At 25.0% G+C, this 13445-nt stretch overlaps 6 protein-coding genes across 6 annotated transcripts; 1 reads left to right on the forward strand and 5 right to left on the reverse strand.

The window, feature by feature from the left end:
• Positions 1–478: 478 nt before the first annotated feature.
• DICPUDRAFT_99460 (uncharacterized protein) lies at positions 479–1321 on the reverse strand (the record flags this gene model as incomplete). The annotated part of the gene is made up of 1 exon (XM_003292725.1): positions 479–1321. One exon carries the CDS (start codon positions 1319–1321, stop codon positions 524–526), a length of 798 nt encoding a protein of 265 aa, XP_003292773.1. The 3' UTR covers positions 479–523.
• Positions 1322–1831: 510 nt separating this feature from the next.
• Positions 1832–3356, reverse strand: DICPUDRAFT_157533 (uncharacterized protein; the record flags this gene model as incomplete). Its single annotated transcript, XM_003292726.1, has 3 exons — positions 1832–2195; positions 2263–2825; positions 2889–3356. The coding sequence occupies 3 exons, from the start codon at positions 3354–3356 to the stop codon at positions 1832–1834; spliced, it is 1395 nt and encodes a 464-aa protein (XP_003292774.1).
• A 418-nt stretch (positions 3357–3774) lies between these two features.
• On the forward strand, positions 3775–4808 carry DICPUDRAFT_157534 (uncharacterized protein; the record flags this gene model as incomplete). Its single annotated transcript, XM_003292718.1, has 2 exons — positions 3775–4396; positions 4513–4808. 2 exons carry the CDS (start codon positions 3775–3777, stop codon positions 4806–4808), a joined length of 918 nt encoding a protein of 305 aa, XP_003292766.1.
• Positions 4809–4858: 50 nt separating this feature from the next.
• DICPUDRAFT_83380 (uncharacterized protein) lies at positions 4859–5935 on the reverse strand (the record flags this gene model as incomplete). The annotated part of the gene is made up of 1 exon (XM_003292727.1): positions 4859–5935. The coding sequence occupies one exon, from the start codon at positions 5933–5935 to the stop codon at positions 4859–4861; it is 1077 nt and encodes a 358-aa protein (XP_003292775.1).
• A 180-nt stretch (positions 5936–6115) lies between these two features.
• Positions 6116–9867, reverse strand: DICPUDRAFT_157536 (uncharacterized protein; the record flags this gene model as incomplete). Its single annotated transcript, XM_003292728.1, has 2 exons — positions 6116–9307; positions 9382–9867. 2 exons carry the CDS (start codon positions 9865–9867, stop codon positions 6116–6118), a joined length of 3678 nt encoding a protein of 1225 aa, XP_003292776.1.
• A 1956-nt stretch (positions 9868–11823) lies between these two features.
• Positions 11824–13445, reverse strand: DICPUDRAFT_41061 (uncharacterized protein; the record flags this gene model as incomplete). The annotated part of the gene is made up of 5 exons (XM_003292729.1): positions 11824–12197; positions 12255–12432; positions 12502–12863; positions 12931–13239; positions 13316–13445. Coding segments are annotated over 5 exons (1353 nt in total), but the record flags the coding sequence as incomplete, so codon positions are not given.

Here is a 13445-nt window from a genome sequence, read left to right on the forward strand (position 1 = left end):
AAATTATGAAAAAAAAATAAAAATTTTTTATTTTTTTAAATATTTTTTTTTTTTTCCTCAATTGTTTTTTTTTTTTATTTTTTTAATTTTTTTTCATATGATATTTTAATTAATTAATTAATTTTTATTGGTACTTTATTGTTATATTGATAATAAAATTATGATTTATTTTGTAAATTTGTTCTATTTTTGTATTTCTTTTTCTCTTTTTATCTTTTTATCTTTTTTTCTTTTTTTTTTTATAATAGATAAACAATTCAATAATTATTGGATTTCTCTCAATCTTATTTTAAATCTATAAAAAACAGTTTACAATCATTTTATTTACAAAGAAAAAAATTGAATGTATTTACATAATAATATATTTAATAATAAAAGTTACTATAAAAAAAAAAAGTATTCATTTAGTCCAATCATTATAATAGTTTTGACATTATACAAAATAATAAAAGTAAAAAGATAGATGTAAATTTTTTTTAAATCATTTATTTTAGTTATTTAAAAAAGAAAATAATGAATAAATCTATTTTAGTAATAATAAAAGTGATAAAAATGAAATGAATACAATATTTATATTTAAGATTGTAGAGTGGTTTCCATTATCGCCCCCTTTGCTATTATTACCGCCAGTAGTTGCACTGCCGGTATTACTATTATTGTTACCTCCGGTATTAGTTCCATTATTGCTTGAGCCGTTTTCATTTGGTTTAGTTGGTGCAGGTGTTTTGATAGATGAGTCATTTGTTATTTCCTTAATACTTTTAGTTTTGATTGATGGACACTTTTCTATAGAATCAAGTACTTTGTCAAATACACATTTATCTACAGTTTTAGTACAATCTGAAGCACATTTATAACGTTTAGCAACATTTCCATCGCAAAGATAACGGTGGTAAATATTGGAGCCATCATTGATACATACACCATCTTTGTATGAGATTAATTCTAAATTATTTTCACAATCACCACCTTGTAATAGTCTAACTTCTGCACAATAGCCTTCTGGTAGGGAGACATTATAATCTTTGTTAAAGTATGTCTTTAAGCCATTTGAATTGCATTTATTTAATGTATCTTCATAGTCTTTGATTGGGTTTTTGCAATCACTAACTGACTTTATATTATTTTCTATTGTGACATGAACAGTTGTACCTTCAACATTAAAATAACCAGCAGGTGAGCATTGTGTTGTAGAATAAATAACTATTGGAATTCCTGAGCAATCACTTTTTTCAAACTGTACTGTTAAAAACTCAAATGAATTTATAGAATTAAAAATTAAAAATATATTTAATAAAAAAAGTATTTTTTTTATTTGCATTTTTCTTTTAAAAAAATAATTAAACTATTATAATATTATTTATTCTCTGTATAATTTTTTTTAAAATAATAAAAAAAAAAAATATTAAAAAAAAAAACAATTTTTAAAATAGTTATAAATAGAATATAAAAAAATATATTAATAAAAAAATTAAAAAATATGATGATTATAATAATAAATCTATAATATGTGTATTTTTTTTAATATTATGCACAAAGTAAGTTAAAAAAATATTGATGTGGGTGAAAAAAAAAAAAGGGTGTTGTGTGGTAAAATGGAGGTTTTTTTTAATGTGTGTTTAATAAGATTGTTATTTTTTCTATTTATAATGATTTGAAGTTTATCTTTGGAAAAAAAAAGATGTTGGAATATTATATCTTTAAATTAAGAGAGTTAATATAGTTGGGAGGTATATAATAAAAAAATTTTATTTATGATTGGTCATTTAAATATACCCTTTTAAATTAAGTAAGAATCAATTAGATTCTATTTCATTTATTTTTATTGTATTTAAATGTTTTTATTATTAGTATTATTATTTCTATTATTATTAGTGGGAGATGGTATTTCTGTTTTATTTATGACTAAACACCAATCCAAATTTGGTTTTAATGTATTTTTATCTAAAATATCAACAGTAATATGGCCACAATATAATTCAGAGTTATAACAAATACCATTAATATCTTTGAGTACAACAGGTGTTGAGACATAACCTTTAATCAATTGGTTAGCCTTTAAAGTTAACCATTTGCCAGAAAGTTCTTTTTCTTCTCCTCTAGGTGGAACCATGCTTTCATCTTTTCTATCACCTACATATTTCCCTGTAATATCATAAATGCAAAAACATGTTATCCACCCTGTAATATAAGGTCTATAGATAAAAAAACAAATTAGAATCAATAGTGTAGTGTAAACTATTAAACAGAATTAGTACATACCCTCCAGAAACACCATTATATCTTGATATAGAATTCCACCATTTAATATCTGGATTTCCTTGAGCAGTTTCAATAAATTTATCTAAAACTGGGTTTAATAATTCAGACCATTGGTTCATTTGATTTGTTTTACAATCATAGTCTTTGAATCTGCAGAATCTATTTTTAATATCGACCCAATCATCTACACTGCCCAACAATGTAACCTCTGGCAATCCACATCTTGATGAAAATTTATAATCAAAAAAACCTTTTAGAGTTGACATTAATGATGCAGCGTAAACCACTTTATCGACTTTGGTTGTAGTTGTAAACGATGGTATTAACCAATCTGATATCGAAGGGTCTTTAATGTTGCTTTTAATTTCTACTGTCATTAATTTAATCAATTCATCCATTGGTGCATCGAAAATTGGGTAGTTTGTAGCTACGGTTAATTCTTTTTTGCCACTAAAGCTAACAAACTTATTTCTTAATTTTCCCAAATTGTTATTAAAAAATATTGAAAATACATTTAATATAGCCATCCAGATATCATCTGGTCTAATAATCAGTTTATGATGCTAAAAATAAAAGGTTAATAAATATTAACCAATATATATATGTTTTTATGGGTAAAAACTTACAAATGAAAATGCATGAATTGCACTCCAAACAAATGAATTGTTATTTCCAATAGATTTTGAAGAATTTTTAATATTCGTTTTAGTTATAAAACTATCTTTTTCCTTGGCTTTATCTATTCGTAAAAACTGTGATGTTGTATTGGACTTTACCATTTTAATATGATTAAATTTAAATGTCGAATCAACTTGGTATACCTCAACATCTTTATCTACTTTAAATGTTAGTGATTGAATTTTAGAATCAATATTATTATTATTATTATTATTATTATTGTTGATTGCAGAATCTAAGAGTATAGGTGGTAATGGAGATATAGTTTTGGTTTGTGGTGTAGATTTTTCTTCATCTGCACTAATTTTAATTTTTTTATTTATATTAAATTCATCTTCTCTATTTATTTTATTTAGATTATATTTATTTTTATTTTTATTTTTTCTTTTATTGTTATTTATTGTTGTTGATAACATTTAAAACACTTTACAATTAATATTATTATTTATAATTTAAATAAACTATTTTTATTATATAACAACCATTTTTATTTTAAACAAAACTAAATTTATTTTAAACAATATTGGAAAATAGAAAAAAAATAGAAATAAAAATAAAAACAGAAAAAAAAAGAAACAAAACAAAATTGTTTTGAAAAAAAAAAAAAAAAATAGAAATAAAAATAAAAACAGTAAAAAAAACAAAACAAAACAAAACTATAAAATAATTATAATAATTGAAGATATTTCCAAATTTATTAATATACTTTAAATCAAATAGCTAATTAGTTTAAAAATATTAATACTTTTTTTTTTTTTTAATTTTTTAATATTTTTTTTTTTTTTTTTTAATTTAATTTTTTTTTTTTTATTTTCATTTTATAAAAAAATAGAAATGAATAAAAATAAAAAAAATAATGAAGATGATGATTTAAATGTATCATCATTTAGAATCACTATAAATTCATTAAAACAGGATTTATATTTATTAGAGAAATTTGAAGAGAATAAATATTATCAAGATTTTATTATCGAACAAATAAAGCAATACAAACAAGAGAAGAACGATTTGTCATCATCAGATTCAGCACCATCATCTTCAACTTCAACATCAGCCACAAAATCAATAGACAACACAACAATACCCAACGAAAATGAAAGCGATAATATAAATAATAAAAATACAATAGATATATTCGATTTAATATTAAAAAATGTAAATATAGATGAAATAGATGATGATTATGTATATGTCAGGGAAATTGACAACGAACTTTGCTTAAAGGATATAAACTCAACAACACCAACCTACACACCAAACACCAGCGAATATGATGATAATAATTCAGATAGTTTAAATAAAGATCATAATGACATGAATAAACTCAAACTTAGAGGTAGCAAGGATGAAGATAATGATGATGATGATGAAGATGAAGATGACTATAGCAATGGTAGTATTGACGATATTAAAAATGATGATAATCAAGAAAATGAAGAAAATAAAATTAGAAAAGGTAACTTTAATTATTCCATTAATATTATTATTTTTAAAACCAATATAACTAACCAATATTATTTATACCTTTAGAAATTAGGGAAAATAAAAAGAAAATGATAAAAAAAATTGTAGAATTAAAATCCCATGATAATACATTTAATGAAGCATTTAAATTTATTGATATTAATAAATGGTTAAAAACTAAAGGTCTAGATATCATTTCAGATGAAGGCTCTATCGAAACAGATTTAAAAGAATGTATGGACCAACTACAATCCAAAATTAATGAACTAAATAGCTTAATAAACATAAATAATAATACAGATAATAATACAGCAAAAGGTTTTAACAAAACATTATCATCAAATGTAATAATAAACAATAATAATAATAATAATAATGATGACGATGATGAGGATATAAAATAAATAAAAATAATTAAATAAATAAATACTTATAAGTTTAGTTTTATTATTATTTACAAATTGTTATTATCATTTATTAATTTACCAGTTTTTTTAAATTGTTCTACATATGGTTTTACAATTTGTGCAAAATCATAGGATAAAAAATTGTGTGGATGGTCACTTGTTGAATTATGCGGAACTATTATTATATTTTGATGTTTACCGATAAACTGCGAACCTGTAGCAAGCCTTGTAATTAAATTGTCTTCTAATTTAACAAAATTCATCACTTGGTCGTATTTGATATACTCATTAGGAAACAAGAAACATCCTGGCGCTAAGAGAATGATTGAAACCCTTGATAAAAGATGAGGACAATACTGACACATCAATTTAACAGCAGCGCAAGTAAATGTACCACCATCAGATGCAGCAATTGTTAAAAAATATTTGTCTGGGTTATCTGTTAAATAATCTATCCATTGTTGGGCTATTAAGCAAGCTGTTTTGGAATAATCACCACCATTTATAGATAGATGTCTTGCAACATCCATTGAAAACCCTATAAAATCATTTGATGGTGAAAATCCGTCAGGTGAATGTTGATATGACGGTAAATATACACAATGCAAATCGATACCATCCAAAACTGTATCTGATATAATGGATGCATCTCTACCTGCCCACCCAATTGTATTACCCATTCCATTAACATATCCACAATATCCAATTGATAAATTATTTCCATATTTTTCGCCTAATGAAAAGTACTGAGTTTTTGAACTATTATTTGTCCTACATAGTTTGGTTGTATAATCAATTTTAATAAGACTATCTTTATCCTCTAATTCTATAAATCCTCCACGATGTAAAGAACGTGCAGTAATTCTTAGATTATTGAAAAAATTAATCTTACCATACTCCCATCCATCAATTCTACTGTCTTCTTTTTTCATTAATTCCCAATATATAGTCTCTACTACATGTTTATCTTCTAATGTAAGCTTGTCATAGATTTCTTTAAGTTCTTCATATGATAGGTGATCAGCAATACCAGGTCGAACACAAAGATTAAATGATTCTTTTTTACAAAATTTTTGAGAAATTGTAGATACTGAAATTTGTAAACTATTTTTTATTACATGCATTTTAATTTATGATTTAAATTTTTAATAAGTTAATAAATTAATAAAAAAAATTTTTGAAAAAAAATAGAAAAAAAATAAAAATTAAAAATATTAATATTAAAAAAAAAAATAAAATAAATAATTAATTATATATGACAAAATGAAAAAATAAAATAAATTATAGTTTTTATTTAATTATATTTATTTTGGTGATCTATAAAGTTTTAATAACAATGATGATGATAAAACTGATAATGAGGAAACTACCATTGCTGCGGCAGCTGCCATTGGTGGAAGTGCGACACCAAACATTACTCTGAATAAACCAGCGGCTAATGGTACTGCACAAAGATTATATATTAAAGCCAATGTAAAGTTAATTCTAATTCTACGGAAAACAACTCTTGATAAATGAATGGAACGATAAACATCTGTGAGTGAATTTTTTAATAAAACAATTGATGATGATTCAATAGCAATATCAGTACCAGTTGCAACAGAAATACCGACATCGGCTTGAGATAATGCTGGTGAATCATTTACACCATCACCAACAAAACAAACTACATTTCCTGAATCTTGAAGCTCTTTAACTTTATCTGACTTTTCTTTTGGAATAACTTCAGAAAAGATTTGACCTTCAGGAATACCAACTTGATTTGCAATGTATTTAGCAGCTCTTCTATTATCACCAGTTACCATATAACACTTTAAACCCATTGATGTTAACTTTTTAATTGCATATTTTGAGTCATCTCTTGGAATATCTGAAATTGACATGATACCAATGAATTTAGAATCGAAAGAAACATAAATAACAGTTTTACCATTGGTTTCCCATTGTTCTGCAGATTGAATAAAATCTGGGTCAACTTTAATTTCATTTTCTTTCATAAATGAAAGATTACCAACATTGACATTCTTGTTATCTAAAATACAACTTAAACCTCTACCTGGGATAGCTTTAAATTGCTCAATTGGTGGGAATTGGTAATTTTCGACACCTGTGTTTGTTTCTGCACCTTTTGTTGAAAGAGTATTTCTACAATAAGTAACGATTGCTCTACCAATTGGATGTTCTGAACCGCTTTCGGAGGCACCTACAATTTTGAAAAAGAATTTATCGGCATGATCACTTTGATTTGAAACTGGTACTTGGTCATCTAATAATAATTGAACCTCACTTGTATTGATACGATAGTCAGTTACTGTCATTTTACCTGTTGTAATTGTACCAGTTTTATCGAATAGAACAGCAGTAGCTTTATGAGCAGTTTCTAATGGTTTACCACCTTTAATTAAAATACCCATACTTGCACCAACACCTGTACCAACCATAACAGCTGTTGGTGTGGCTAAACCTAAAGCGCATGGACATGCGATAACTACAACACTAATAGCAGTGAGGAAAGAAATTAAAAATGGACTAGTGTTATGTCTCCAACTTTCGGAAACTACATTGGTTTGGGTAATTGCAAACCAAATTGCAAAAGTAATAATACCTAATAAAATGATAATTGGAACAAAGAATTTTGAAATTTTATCTGCTAAAGCTTGAATTGGGGCTTTTGATGTTTGAGCTTGTTGAACTAAACCAATAATTTGTGAAAGAGTAGACTCTGAACCAACTTTATTGGCACAAATATAAACTACACCCTCTAAATTTAGAGTTCCACCAGTAACTGCATCACCTTCCTTTTTAGAAACAGGGATTGATTCACCAGTTAACATACTTTCATCGACACTACTATTACCATAAACAACAACACCATCAGTTGGAATTGATGCACCTGGAACAACCTTTAAATGATCACCATATTGAATAAGATTGGATGGGATAACTTCTTCGGATTCGATTTGGTTAGTACCTGGTACAAAAGTAATAAGAGTTGATTCTTTAGCTTGTAAATTCATTAATTTAACAATAGCTGATGAGGTATGGCCTTTAGCAATATTTTCTAACCATCTACCTAAGGTGATAAAGGTAATTAAACTAGCAGAGGTTTCGAAAAAGTGCATTCCTTCATATTCTGGGTTAACGATACCGAGAATAATTGAAATAATTGAATAAACATAAGCAGCAGTACTACCTACAGCGACCAATAAATCCATGTTACCATGTAAATTTCTTAATGCAGCCCAAGCAGCTCTGTAAAATGGATAACCACCAATTATCTGTACTGGAGTAGCTAAAATAAAACCAATTAATGCTTCTACTGGGAAACCACCTGTAATCTCTTTATGAAGGAATGTAATTGATTTAATTGGTACCAATATCATTGCAATAATAATTAATGGACCTGTAAAAGCAATATCAATTAAAAATATTCTTCTCCATTTTGCGATCTCTCTTTTTCTTAATAAAGAATCTTTTGCATCTGAACTATCTGGATTATGTAATTCCGACTCTATATTGTATTTGGTTTTTATAAACTTGATTACAATACGTGGACCAATTAATAGTGAGTCACCTTCAATCTTGATAATGAGATCTTTTGATGATGTGGATTGTTTTTTGGTTTTGGAAGCAGTTGACTCTTCACCCTCTTGCTCTTTTGAAACTTCAAATATACCATTCATTATTGATAAATCATTTAAAATATTTTCGATTTGAACTTGACTTAATTGTGATGATTCTTTTATTTTAACAAAGAATAAACCCGGCTTTGACTCTTGAATTAATTTAGTTTCAAAACCCAATATTTCGATTGACTCTTGAATATCTTTAACTTGAGCAACCTCTGGATGAAAAGTAATCTCTGCCCTTTCTGCTAATAAATTAACATTACATTCCAAAACACCAGAAACACTCTTGATACTATGCTCGACCATACCAACACAAGAAGCACAGGTCATACCATATACACCAATTGAAACTTTTTCGACGGAACTTGGTGGGTTTTCGCATTTGATATCCATCATTTCAATTTCATTTTTATTTGAAGCCGATGATGATGATGATTGTAAAGCTTTATAATCATCATTTGCAACACTACTATTGATACCACTGGCATTATCTTCCATTTCAATAATAGTTGGGTCACTGTTTGATGAAATTGGGGGTAATTGCTTAACAGCTAAAATCTCTTCTTTTAATGAAGTTTGCTTTACCTGTTTAATTCTTTTACATTTGAAACCTAATCTTTCGATGGTTTTTCTAATTTGTCTATCGGTAAGATCACCAGATATCTTTAAGACTCTATTATTAAAGTCAATTTCGAGACTTTTAACATTCTTATTTGACAATAATGTTGCTTCGATAATATTAGCACAACCCAATTCGCATAACATTCCATCAATTTCAAAAGATCTCTCTTTAAACTCATTGGTTTCATTAGAGAAGACTGGTGATTGAATTTGATTTAATAATGGTGTATCATCATTAATAATTTCCTTTAATTAAAATATAAAACAAAATTAATATTAAGGCTATTATATGTAATGATTAAAGGTATCGATTTACTTACATCATTGGTGGTTTGTGGACATTCTTTTGTTTGAATTGCGAGAATATTTAAATTTAATTGTTTAAAACAATTTAAAAGCTTAAATAGATATCCATCTGCATTACATTCGACTTGGACAGTGTTGCTAAGGTGATCAGCTTTAACTGATAAAACATTATCTAGTTGTGAAATTGAATTTTCAACAAATGGTATTTGAGATTCATCATTTAGTTGTGGGACAAAGAATCTAAAGAACTTGTGATCAATTAATCTTAATACTTGATAGCAAGAACCCTTTGAGCATTGGCATGGTGACAAAGGATTTGCACCATTTCCCAAGAGTGACGATGAGGATGATGATACTGATGATGGTGAACAACAAGTTGCTGGTTTTAATTGAGGAGCTTTTTCTTTTTCAGAAAAGTTGCCATTGGTTAAATTATTTAATAATTCGTTACATGTGCATTTTGAGCATTGACAATTACATTTATCTATTGATATAGCCATTTTTTTTTTTTTTTTTTTTTGTATAATAATAATCCTTGAATTTAAATCTAATAAAATTTTAAAACTATTATTTACAATAAGTTATTAATTATACATTTATATTGATATTATTATAATTTTAATATTATAATTATTTAATTTTTATAAAAATACAAAAAAGATATTTTACAAAGATATTATAAAAATATATATATTTATTTATTTATTTGTTTATATGACACATTATAAAACAAAATGAAAAGAAATTTTATGTTTTAAATTAATTTTAAAAATGAAATTAACCACACCACACACAATCTTAAAAAGAAATAATTTTAAGTTTTTCTTCTCTATAAATACAATGAAAACCCACAAACAAATAAAAAATTTTTTAAAAGTATCTATGGATGTGTGAGTGGGTGTTCACAAAAATAAACAAGTTTAAACACACCAAAAAAAAAATAATTAATTTTTTTTAAAAAATATAAAAATAGAAATAAAATATTTAAATATAGAAATAAAATTTAAATTTTATTTAAAAAATAAATAATATTATATATTTGGGTAAAATTAAATATAGAAAAAATAAAGATTAAAGATAAAAATAGTTTAAAAATAAAAATAGAAAATCAAAAATAAATAGAGAAGATTTATGGATGGGAAAAAGATAGATAATTTAAAAAAAAAAAAAAAAAAAAACAAAAAAAAAATCATTTATCTATTAAATCAATTAAAAATTAATTTAATAAATTTTTTATTTAATGTTTTAACAAACTTAATCCAAAATTACATATCTTTAAAAAAAAGATAAAAAAGAGATAAAAAAGAGAAAGATATACAAAGAACCACACTGTAATTATGTCTTTTTTTTTTTTTTTTTAATTAAAAAATATTTTTTATTTAATTTTTTTATTGTCATAATATATTTTTCGTATATAATGAAATAATTTTTAATTAATTATTGGCTTATGTGATTAAATATTTACATTATTATAATCATGTGATTATATTATTGGAAGAGGAAAATAAAAAAAAAAAAAGGAGAGGCGAGGAGAGGGATAAAATAACAAAAAATTTATCATTTATTTGTTATTATTGGAAGAGGATAACGACACAAATGAATATTTTCCATTATATTTTATTGTTTTATTTTTTTTTTTAAAAAAATAAATAATAAATTATGTACAGGGATGATGAAGAGGGTGAAGAGGAAAAAGAGAAGGGATTGGGAAGAAGAAGAGGAGGAAGAGGAAATATGAAGTGGTTACTATTCCTTTGGATTTATTTGTTTTTATACCATACCTAAAAATAAATATTAATAATTATTTGTTTTTTGGTGTGATGTGAAAATAAAAATAAAAAAAAAAAAAAAAAGTTTTTTAAAAAAAAATTGAAAAAAAAATAAATTATAATAAAAAAAAAAAAAATATAAAAAAAAGAATTTTCTTTTGAAAAAAAAACTGGGGTTGATCGTAAAAATTGGGTGGATATTTTAATATAGATTTTATAGAGATATTTTTAAAGTAAAAATATATAATTGAATGGTTATATATGAGAAAAGAGAGGTTTGGTTTTTACTTTTACTACAATATCTGTTTTATACACCACATCATTTGCAATACCATTATTACTATCCAGTATGAAAATGGTGCTACCGACCTATTATTTAGGCAATAGAGTTTTCAACCCCAAAGGGGATAATGGTGTATGCGGTATTGATTTTAAATATTTCCATACTATGGTAAACTATTTAAATAATGAAACTAGTGTAGAGGCAATAATGACTATAACCCTGTTATATTTAAAAATTAAATTAAATAAATCGATAGTTACTTATATAAAATCCATTTCCATTAGTAAATAAGGTAGGACAAAAGGTATAGAGGTGAATAATCTATAAAATTAATAAATTTTATTTTTTATTTTGTTTTTTTTTTTCGAAAATATTCTTGGGATTGTGGAATGAATTTTTGGTTATTAATATTTTGATTTTAAACTAACTTTAAAAGGATTTGGTTTTAAAGTTAAACCAAATATTTCACTGTCATCAATAATTTTTCCATCAATACTTGAGATTTCAAAGTTTAATAAAATGTTTGATAATGCTAAATACAATTCGTCAGAAGCTAGGGTGGTTCCGGCACATGATCTTTCACCAATACTAAAAGGCATATAGGCATCATTATTTTTATTTAAAAATCTTAATGGATTGAATTCTTTTGGATTTTCGAAATAGTTTTCGTTATAACTTAAACCCCTATAGTTGATTAAAATTTGTGAATGTTTAGGAATAAAGTGATCACCAATATTAATATCTTGAATTGAATACTTTGGTAAACCAAATGCTGAAACTAAAAAAAAAAATTAATAATAATTAATAAAACAATATAAATCAAAACAATATTTACCAGGACTTGATCTTAATGTTTCTTTAATAACTGCATTAAAAAATGGTGTTGATGCACGATCAGATAGTTTTAAGTAGTTTCTATCTCCAGCAACATTTTTTAATTCATTATAAGCTTTTTCTTGAATATCTTTGTTATTGCACATTCTTAAGGTGAACCATTCCATAGTTATTGCAACCTATATATTAAAAGTTAAATTAGTTTATATTTTTATTTAAATAGTAAAAGTTATTTTTAAAATACCTACAGTATCACTACCAGCTAAAAATAAATCAAAACAAACAGAAACAATTGATTCTTTAGTGTCTTTCTTTGTTCCATATTCTTTGATTAAAATATCTAAGAAATCTCTTGGGTTTTCGAAATCAATAGTTGATAAATGGTTATCATACTTTGTTCTTAGGAAATCTTTAATTAGGTTTACATTTTTTTCAGTTAAACTTAAATACCAATAATAAAATGGTGAAAGAATATTAATAAAGTCACCTAAATTACCAGTTGAAAGATCTTTAATAATATTAACAAATAGTGTATTGAATTCTGCAACCTTGCTTTTTGAGATATCTTCATTGTAATCAATATTTTCATCAAATAGATATTTAAACATTGCTATAGTTATAAAAGAACAATTAATAAATTATTAAATATTTAATATATAATAGGGCTATATACTTACTTGCCAAACTATATCTATGTGCATATAAATGAATTTCAAATGGTTCACCTGAGGTAGAGAATTTTTTCATTGATTTTACCAATTCATTTGCTTGATGGCCTAAAAGATCATAAATCTTTTTGGTTGATGACCTTTTCATTGCATTGTTTAAAATATTTCTATTTTTGTGCCATTGTTCAAAATTTGATGTCGATAAACCTCTACCACCTTGAACATGTTTAAAAATTGGTGTTACTGGTCTATTATTACCAATTAAATCTGCATTATCGATACAGATTTGTTTTATCAATGATGGATCTGAAACCACAACTAATATTTGTTTATAAAGCAAATTAGTATCAATTGAATAAAAATATAATAAAATAGTTTAACTTGTATACGTTACCAGTATAAATATCACCGAAGAATAAACGATAGATAGGTCCATACACCTTATGAAAATCTGTTAAAATATGATGTGGTAATTTTCCTAATTGATGTAAATTCCCTAAAATTGGCAAAGCAAAAGGTCCAGA

This window comes from Dictyostelium purpureum (genome assembly GCF_000190715.1).
Source record: "Dictyostelium purpureum unplaced genomic scaffold DICPUscaffold_368, whole genome shotgun sequence".
In the NCBI taxonomy this organism is placed as follows: Eukaryota; Evosea; class Eumycetozoa; order Dictyosteliales; family Dictyosteliaceae; genus Dictyostelium; species Dictyostelium purpureum.